Source organism: Dreissena polymorpha, unplaced genomic scaffold (genome assembly GCF_020536995.1).
Source record: "Dreissena polymorpha isolate Duluth1 unplaced genomic scaffold, UMN_Dpol_1.0 chrUn010, whole genome shotgun sequence".
NCBI lineage: Eukaryota > Metazoa > Mollusca > Bivalvia > Myida > Dreissenidae > Dreissena > Dreissena polymorpha.
The window spans coordinates 539,512-549,799 of NW_026273324.1; the positions used below are offsets into that span (position 1 = coordinate 539,512).

General features: G+C 38.6%; 1 protein-coding gene across 1 annotated transcript; it reads right to left on the minus strand.

Moving 5' to 3' along the window:
* Positions 1–233: 233 nt before the first annotated feature.
* Positions 234–7,163, minus strand: LOC127863490 (uncharacterized). Its single transcript, XM_052403037.1, has 2 exons — positions 7,017–7,163; positions 234–1,397 (listed from the first exon to the last, which is right to left on the minus strand). Exons 1-2 carry the CDS (start codon positions 7,161–7,163, stop codon positions 234–236), a joined length of 1,311 nt encoding a protein of 436 aa, XP_052258997.1.
* Positions 7,164–10,288: the final 3,125 nt, after the last annotated feature.

The window sequence follows — 10,288 nt, forward strand, 5'->3', positions numbered from 1 at the left end:
CCCCCAGGTCTTGGTTTGGAAAGGCGTGGCTTTGCATTCTTCGGATTTTCAACTTTGGAGCAAGTACATGCACAACCGCATGTTTTGCTAGGAGGAATCTCCGCAGTTTCCATTTTCATTTTTAAATATGCTTCAACAGCATCCTTTCCCTTCTTCATTGCCTTGACCTTCTGAACGGGTGTGTTGTCTGTGAATGATTCACAGGGAAACAATTTTTCCCGCTCCACCGCGTTTCAATCTAGAGGATATATTCCTGCTTTTTTAAAGGCGCCAGTTATTTTTGAGGGGCACATGGCGCGAAGGTATGCTTTACACGCCAATGCTGTCATGTCATATTTGGTTACCGACTTTCCCATGTTTTCTCTCAAGAAAGAGGCACATTCCCTATAATAATAGCCCTTGAATGGTCCGAATATCCCCACATCAAGCGGCTGAAGGAGATGAGACGTATGTGCCGGTGAAACAAACAGAATGATGTTATTCGCTACCGCCCAATCAATCATCTGCTTGGATGTGTGGCTTGCGTGGCCATCGTATATGAGCAGTATCTTCTGCGTTGCGTTAGCGATTGACCGGACATTTGGGAGGAAGTGGTTTTGGATGTAATCGCTGAATATGGCTGAATTTGACCATCCCGATTCTGACATCACAATCTTGGTCCCTGGCGAGCTGCCTTTGTAAAGGTCATCGTTCATCCGCTTTCCTTTATAAATGAAGAACGGGGGCAGATGATTTCCGGCCGCGTTTGCGCAACCTATCACAGTTGTGGTTGTGGAGCGGGGGGATGTCACAGACTGTGGTTTTTCATGTATGGGGGCAATTATGTTTGGAGGGCGGTGCTCTGGCTGAATGCCGGTTTCGTCAAGATTGTATACGAATTGGGGCTTATTAGACAACTCGTTTTCTTCAATAACCTTTTTCAGATTTTCGAAGTATCGTTCGACCACAACAGGGGATGCCGATTTCGCTTTGTTGGTTTCCAGCGCACTCGGTTTTACCGAGCTTACACGCTCTTTCCATCGCTTTAAGAACCCAGTCAACCAGCAGTTGCTTAGCGGTTTTGCGTTTGATTTTATTCCTAATGTCTGGGCTAATTCTCCACCAAGTTCCTTAAGTTTATTGTTGGTTATGCCATAGCCTAGCTGTGCCATTACCTCTACATGCTCAACAAGAGATTGATCCTCTTCCAACGATAGCAATGTTGTCTCGTTTTTTAAGTTCGTGGGGTCAACACGCCCTTTCACTCTATCTCGCAGAGTCTGAATTGGGACTCCAAACATCAAGGCTGCCTTTCTCACGGATAGTTTTTCAGCTTTGACACTATATAATGCCTTATCTAGAAGCTCTGGGGTGTAAGTGCGGTACTTCGCGTAATGCTTGCTAGACTTTGGATAAGGCTGGAGTTTCAAAAGAGAGAACAGGATATGTGTGAATTATTTTTAAACGAAGTTAATTGATTTTTAATCGTATTGTAATGCAAAGTATTCAAAACATTGAACACACTAGAAATTCGAGACGGGCCTCCAAGGGAAACAACTCTTACAACATGTTTCGATCACAACAAACAGCGGCGTCCGTGTGGTGAAAGAATTTTGCAGATTTTCAACATTTTTTAGGCGATTTCTATGAGAACAAGGATAAAAATCGGACAATATATGTAATTATTCCAAGTTCATATCATATTTATTGTGTTATTACCTGTTTTTTTCTCATGATTTTCGTTTCTTCGGCTGCGAAAATTATTTCGTTACAAAGTTGAACAGTTTTCGGGCGCGTGCGTTCGAATGTCGCTTGGTAGTTTACGTCATAAAAAAGTACACGATCTTATAGGGTAGCACGAAGTTATAAGAAAGGAGGATAATCCTGTTAAAGGAAATAGCTTCTAAAACAGTCTTTATATATTAAAGAAGCTACATGCGTAAAAAAATTATGAATGTTGTTTCACGACCATATGTATGTATTGTGTTCATCTTCATAATTAGTCTGTACATTTTCTTTGGTTTGTTTTCTGAAACAAATTATTATTATATGATTCACACACACACACACGGACGCACGCACACATACTTGTTTAACAACTCATGTTAAGACCGAGTTAAACATCAGGAATATGAGGACGTCTCTTTCCCATGGGCAGAGCGCTTCGCCAAAAATGTGTTCTTTTCATATTTATGCCGTTTATGGATTGCGCTATCGAAAATGTTGTAACACCCCCTCTAATGGGTAGAAAATTAAAGCGATGAAATATCTTGTTTGACTATACTTCTGGGGACTACAAAACAAGGACCTTCATTTGCATATCATTTGCGTATTATGCACATATTTCTTCAATGCATTTGTTATTAGGACTTTCGTTACAAGCCGTCAAACTGAGGACCTTCATTTGCATATTTTACACACTAATATAAAAACACGTTTTGAGGACGTTTTGAGGACCTCTTTTTGAATGTATCACAGTAGAAACCTTCGCCTGAACATATTTTTTTTTCCAAAATTCAGGTTATTTCTTAGACTATGTTGACGTATTTGAATGAAACTTATCATGAAAAACTAAAATCAGCTAGCTACACATTTTTAGCGGTTAAAATTTCAGTCGCCGGGTTTTCATGAAGCGAATAACATACGTTTTTCGGCACGCAAATATTAGACGCCGAACACGTGCAAATAAAAAGAGAATATTCTTCAGTCAGTATCCAAATGATTTTATTTCGATTGACGCGTTTGTCGACACTAAATGATGTCGTTGTATTTTCTTGAAATGACTTTTCTACAAAATAAGTAAGAAATCTTACATAAGTTACTAAAATCGTCGCATTTAAGCAAAAATAGATTCATAGATATAACGCATGAGTAACGAAGCAATACTACACGTTCAAACAACGATGATTACTCATCCGACAATTGTAATGTTTATTACGGAGCAGGTAATGTCACTTTTAAAGCTGTATCTTCTTCCACAAATCACAGACAGACTGTCTTCAATATAACATTTTTCATTCTTATCCGATAATTGTCGAACATAGAGTCAGTTTTTTAATTGTTTTGCTTTTATTACGTTGTAAATAATTTCTACGAGTTTGCCTCAGGTACTTATTGCGTTAAATACTAAAGCAAATATTGCAAAATGCGTTGACCGTACCTCCATAAATGCGTTGAAATGTTTCGTTTATGTGGCGACTTGAAAATACGGAGTTACAGTTAGCAGTTGTAGAAATGAAGCCACTTGGTTTATATACTTATAACCGATAAGATTTGTTTCTTCAGTCAAGTGCGACGAATTTATAAGTATTGACTTGCTAAACCCAAGTTACACTGGAACGGGCGCTTCCATGGCGTCCAAAAAAGCAGAATGCCGATGTGCGCGCCGTGCAGTCTTCAGCAACGCCTTGGGTGCGCAATGCTATCGCCTCTAACGTCCATTAGAGCGTTCATTTTAAACATTCGAAGAAATCGACGCGGCCCGCTGTCCATGAGCCCGGTGAAGCCGCACCGTGATGTGTTATTCGAACGCTGCAGATGTGGTTGGTTTTTGCATTGTATTTGGCTTATTTTACGGCTGCGCAATAGGGCTATTCAAAAGTTTGCTAGTGGAGATAATCAGGCTTTATTACAGCCTCATGATTTAACTGTGATGGTGCTAGGCCCAATGGCAGAAGTCATGTACTATTGGCCGCTGGTGAAAGAATATGTTTCCTTGTCTCGTCTGTCCTTGAACCTGTCTTAGTATAAACCTACGTCTGTACAAATGTATTTTCAAAGGAACTGACTGGTCCATGTTAACGCTTTTAATTGATTTAGTAAGAAAATAACATAACAGCACTGAAAATATAAGCGTTTTCACATCCCGTCATAAAACTGTGTGATTGACAATTATGTTTATGTTAAAGACACGCGTCATCAAGAATGACAAAACTTGGGAGCGATTTCGAGTCGGGTGCGCTTATCCTTGTTGCATAACCGTATTGCGTATTGAGTAACCTATAAAACTGAGCGTGCCATTTGTAAGGCTAACGCTCTTTGGCAAACTGTGCTGTGGTACCCTTTGTTGCGACTCGACCTCTTTTTTTTTCGCAATACATCTTGTAAAAGAATTTCATTTGTACAATATCTTTGTTTTCAAGCTCAAAATAAATTTATAAGCAGCAGTGATTTGCGTCAGATCCACAATCTTGCGTATGATAGTTTGTACATGAGACAGAGTATCAAAAGTCAATCAGTACAAAAGTAAACAAGAAAATGAACGGTGGTTAGTTTATTAAGAACTCCATGGCATTTTTTTCACAGCAGCCAGGTTAAAACAAAAACAAATCACAAAAACTACAAACTGTCATTTATCAATGTATATTTGGCAACGTTTCACAGGGACTTACATTTTCTACTCTATGGTTCATAAACAATAATATGGGCCTTGTTCTGAGAAAACTGGGCTTAATGCATGTGCGTAAAGTGTCGTCCCAGATTAGCCTCTTTCCGCTTTTTTGGTATGTTTAGATTCAAGGAAGTCCCTCCTTACCGAAAATCAAGTTTTGTCGAAAAGTGTCGTCCCTGATTAGCCTGTGCGGACTGCACAAGCTAATCTGGGATGACACTTTACGCTTATGCATTAAGCCCAGTTTTCCAAAGGACAAGGCTCATATAATCAAACATGTAGTACTGTTTGTTGTTAATGCATATTTAAATGGAAAAATTTACAAGAGCTTTTGACATGTTCTTTAATTTAAAGATAACAACATAAAAAAGGGTATTCTACGGACATATCTTATGTCATCTGACATTGTAATAACGAAATCACTGATGACATAGTATTACAACAAGAGGGCCATAGGTTGCTCACCTGAGACTTTGGGGAACTGAACGGTCCTGAGCAACTTTTGTGATATTTCCGAAACCATTTTCGAACTTTGCCGGGATATCATTAGAACAAATGTACTGAGCAAGTTTCATGAAAATTTGACAAAAAAATGCGACTTTTAGAGTGTTCGCAATGTTTCGCTATAGCCGTATAGGGAAACTTGCACCCCCTTATGGCCATGTTTTTCAACCGACCGTAACCTTTTTCAAACTCGGAAGAGATATTATTAAAACAAGTTACCCACAAGGCGGGACCAATATTGACCCCTGGGGCATGATTTGAACAAGCTTTGTATAGGGCCACCATTTGATGTTAGATGCCAAATACCAAACTTCTGTGCCTTGCAGTTTCAGAGATTTTTTAAATAAGTTTTCAGTACATAAATATCAGGAGAACAAGTCACACCCAGGGCGGGCCAGTTTTGACAGTTGCATGATTAAAAAAAAAATTAATAGAGAACCACTATATGATGTTAAATGCCAAATACCAAACCTCTGGGCCTAACCATGTCAGAGATTTTGGAATTTTCACTACACATATATAAGGGAATTTAGAAAGCTTCAGGATGGTTCAATTATATCCCAAGGGGTATGATTTGAACAAACCTGGTACAGGACCACTGTACGATGTTACATGTAAATTAACCAAGTCTGGCCCTTGTCCGTTTAGAGAATTTTGTTTAAAATTTCACTATATAAATACAAGGGAAATAAGAAAGCCCCAGGACAGGGCGAATTTAAACCTCAGGGGTATTCTTCGAACAAACTTGGTAAAGAACCACAGAATGATGTTACATGCTAAATATTACACTTTTTGGCCTTGTGTCAGAGAAGATTTTTTAGTTATATAGCTATAGACTTTTACATAAATCACATGTCCCCGAGGCGAATGGTCATTTTTGACCCCAAGGGCATGACTTGAACAAACTTATTAGATGACCAATTGGGGCATTTTACACACCAAATATTAAAGACCTCACCATTGTGTTTCAAGAGAAGATTTTTGGTGATTTTATTTTTAATATCTATTTCAGCTACGGTGATCCAGACTGATTTGAACAACTTTGAAAAATGGTCATCAAAGGATCATTTTGGTGAAGTTGCATTAAAATCTGCTTAGCTGTTTAGAAGGAAGAGACGTTAGAAGAAAACGTTTACGGACGCACTGACCTACAGACTGATGGACGACAGACAACGTGGGATCCTAAAAGCCCCCATGAGCACTATGAGCTTAGGTGAGCTAAAATGACAGCCACTAATGTTTCAAAACTTGAACAACAACTTACATTTTTTAAATAAATGTCTCCAGTGAGCGACTCATAACTAATGATATTTAAACTTACATTACTGGGTCCCCCTAGTACTAAGTTAATGAAAAGCTAATTTTAATACATACACATCTGTGTTAACAACTTAGGGGTCAAATAATTTATATCAAAATAGCAAACTGGTAATAGGATTAAAGAACATGTAATTATTTGTTAATTTGATGATTAAAGTTCTTAATATATGGTTTGTCAATCCCTGAAATGTTGCAGATGACAGAAATAGTAAAATAATTTAGGTTTAAAACAATTATTTTTACGGATACACTACCTTAAATAACTGTGCAATTCTATTGCAGAGAGGAAGTACATTAAAATGAAATATTTCAGGATACAACAACACAAACGTAATTATACACAATAACGTCATGCTTCTGTTAAATGTCACACTGTATGAGCAGTTTCTTTTGAGATAATGTCCTTTTTTATATAAAATATTTCATCTGTTGGAATGACACTATTTGTTTAAGATTTTTCCCTCAATAATCGCATAATTTCCAGCAACAGTTCAACGTGCAGATGCTTCCTTTGTGTTTTAAACACTGCCAATTTATCTCCTTCGTAGATTTTCTGATTAATTCATTACTAGATAGAGCATGCTTTAACTTATGAGGACCAGAACATTCTAAAGGACGGCTCTCTGTGTCCTCTTTTCCCTCTTGGATCTCCTATGGTTTCGACAAAATACAATTATGGCTTTAATTAACAAAAACAAGACGAACATATTAAGCAATAAATGTATTCGAAGCCCTCACATGCACAATATACGAAACTGTGTGTCGAATCCTTATTTTGTTAGTAACTGTTGGAAAAACACAGAGAACAATTAAATATGAGCACCCAAGATTTTCGCACAACATGCAGTGCCTTGAGTGTGTAATAGTTCTCTGTGATCTCGATCTTGCGGGTGCACACGTTGGTCTTCTTGATATCGTGGGTACACGCGTTGATCTTCTGAGGCATCATCATGGCCATCATCTCCTGCATCACAATAAAGCTAGTAATGCTTAATCACTACTTCCATTATCATATCTGTTTATCTGATGCAGTTATGGGTTAGAAAAAAAGCGCCCGATATGCGAAATTGCCTATTTGTTAACGACAACGTCTATGTAACAATTGCGAGCGGAAATGACTATGTCCCGAAACACGCAGACACGATCAGCAAGACCGTCAACGTTCAGTTCAAGTTGCTTCCCTTCGACGGAGTTAGTACGGGTTGCTCCCCTTTGACCGTAGAGTAAGCATAAAAATCGCCGAAAGCTAACACCCGATAAACTTGTTCAAGTATAAATATATACCACCACGATCAGCGGTTAGGGTTAGGGTTAGGGTTAAGGTTAGGGGTATAGGGTTTGTAAGAGGGACCTTTGCTCAAAAACAGACCTTTTTGGTTAACATTTATTTTTATTGGTTGAAAAAGTCACATGATTTCCCTCCATTCTTAGGGTAGGGGGTTTGTAAGATGCACCTTTGCTCAAAGATGCACCTTTTTTAAATTTGTATATATAAAGTTGAATATAGTGAAGCTTACTTATAATATGATATGATGGATGTTAAGAAGATGGCAACTTGATATTAGCATGCATGTGTATCTCATGGAGCTGCACATTTTGAGTTGTGAAAGGTCAAGGTCATACTTCAAGGTAAAATTTGCAATATATTGGTGAAAATCGCTCATTTAATACTCCTGCATTGTTGAAGATGGCAACTTGATATTAGGCATGCATGTGTATCTCATGGAGCTGCACATTTTGAGTGGTGAAAGGTCAAGGTCATACTTCAAGGTCAAAGGTGCAATATATGGGTGAAATACACTTTTGCATTATTGAAACCGTAGGGTTATTTGAAATAGTGTTTGAGGATGAAAGTTTACAAGTACTCGTTTAATAATGCTTCTTTTTATGAAGAAAAGATGTAATACATTTTTTTTAAATCTCAAAATATATGTCTCTCTCTCAGTCTTTATTTAAAATGTGTATGCTGTATTTTTTTTTATTGGCAGCATGCTTCAATGCTTTTGATGAAAACCTAGTGTACACTCTATTATAATATGTATTATATTATGTATATCATATAATAAATAAATTATCTAATAGTAAATACTAAACTAACCCTAACATGCGTAAAATGCAGCTTACCCTGAATCAGCCAATGAAATTAAATGTTATATTTATTTATTATTACTTGGGTCAAGTGTCGCCACGGGATAGCCTGTGCAGTCCGCACTGGCTGACTAAACAGGCTAATTATTTAAATACTAAACTAACCCTAACATGTGTACAATGTAGCTAAGCCAGATACTCTTTTCCCGTCCAGTGCATGGAAGATGACAGAATTCATCTTATTGAGCCAGAAGAGAACGAGGTTTTAGCTTCTGAAAGCACTGATAGAGACGATCTGCATATTCATGTACCTAGTGATAAATGTTATAAAAGGTGGTCACCATCTGAACTTGCGATTGTAGCAAATCTGAATAGAAGACTGACTCTTGTGCAAAAGTATACAGAATACCAGATTGCCTCTCGAGAATTACATTTACCGGATAGGTCTTCTCATTCATTTCGCTTCAAGCTCAAGCGCCTAAAATAGCGGACAAACAGTTGTTTTTTTCTTTGTTTGTTTGTTTGTTTTAGTACAAAGGCAGATCTACAACCAAGGTGTTTATCTTAATTTAAAGTATTAACCAGAAAATTTACAACAATGTCGTTTTGAACCGAGTGTAGTTCAGAATGTTCTCCATATCAGTCGCATAGTCTTGATCATCATGTTATATGTATATCACGATACATTAATGTATATAATTTACTGTTGACGTTAATTTGTAGCAGTCAAGCGGACTAGTTTTTCATTGTAAGTTTATAAAGTGAATTTTCGGTTTTTCAATTTATAAAGGATTTGCTGATCAGTAAAAGATGTTACTGTAAATGAGTGCCTGTTTGAATATTGAAGATATAATGCTGTACTGGTCAAGTAGAGGACTTATTTCTCATTATCTTATATGTTAATCATGAAATCTGGATGTATATAATTATTGTGGACGTAACGTTGTAGCATTCAAGTGTAGTAGTGTTTCAATTTAAATTTATAAAGTGACTTTTTTCTCTTTTTCCATTTAAAAGGGTTTGCTGATGAGTAAAAGTTCTTGTTACTGTAAAAGAGTGACAGTTTGCATATTGAAGGTATTATGCTCTATTTGTTAAGTAGAGTACTTATTTAACATAATTTAATATGTTTATCACGGAACATTGGTGTATATAATAGTTATAGGACAGATTTTACTAGGAAAAAAATCGACATTAAGTAAGGATTTGCTGATGGTTGTAAAAAGTTACATTATTTTATGTGTAAGAATTAAGGGTGTAAAAGTTATTTATTCTAGATTTAGTATATAAATCGAAAAGACCGTTTGAGAAGTGGTTTTCAACTATGATGTTGATATATAAAGAAGCCATCATATCACCTGATATATTGTTTTATGCGTCTGCCAGGAACAGGGACACGGACAGGTGACGGACAGGGCTAGGGACAGGGACAGGGACAGGGACAGGGGACAGGGACAGGGAACAGGGGACAGGGGACAGGGACAGGGACAGGGGACAGGGACAGGGGACAGGGACAGGGGACAGGGAGAGGGACTGGGACAGGGGCCAGGGGCAGGGGACAGGGACAGGAGCAGTGGACAGGGGACAGGGGCCAGGACCAGGGACAGGGAACAGGGACAGGGACAGGGGACAGGAAAAGGGACAGGGGACAAGGACAGGTAGAGGGACAGGGGACAGGGACAGGAACAGGGGACAAGGGCAGGGACAGGAACAGGGGACAGGGGAAAGGGACAGAGACAGAAACAGGGACAGGGACAGGGACAGGGGACAGGGACAGGGACAGGAACAAAAGACAGGGGACATGGACAGGGGACAGGGACAGGGACAGGGATTGGGGACAGGGACAGGGAAAGGGACAGGGACAATAACAGGGACAGGGACAGAGACAGTGACAGGGGACAGGGACAGGGTTAGGGACAGGGTTAGGGACAGGAACAGGGACAGGGATTGGGGACAGGAACAGGGAAAGGGACAGGGACAGGGACAGGGACAGAGACAGGGACAGGG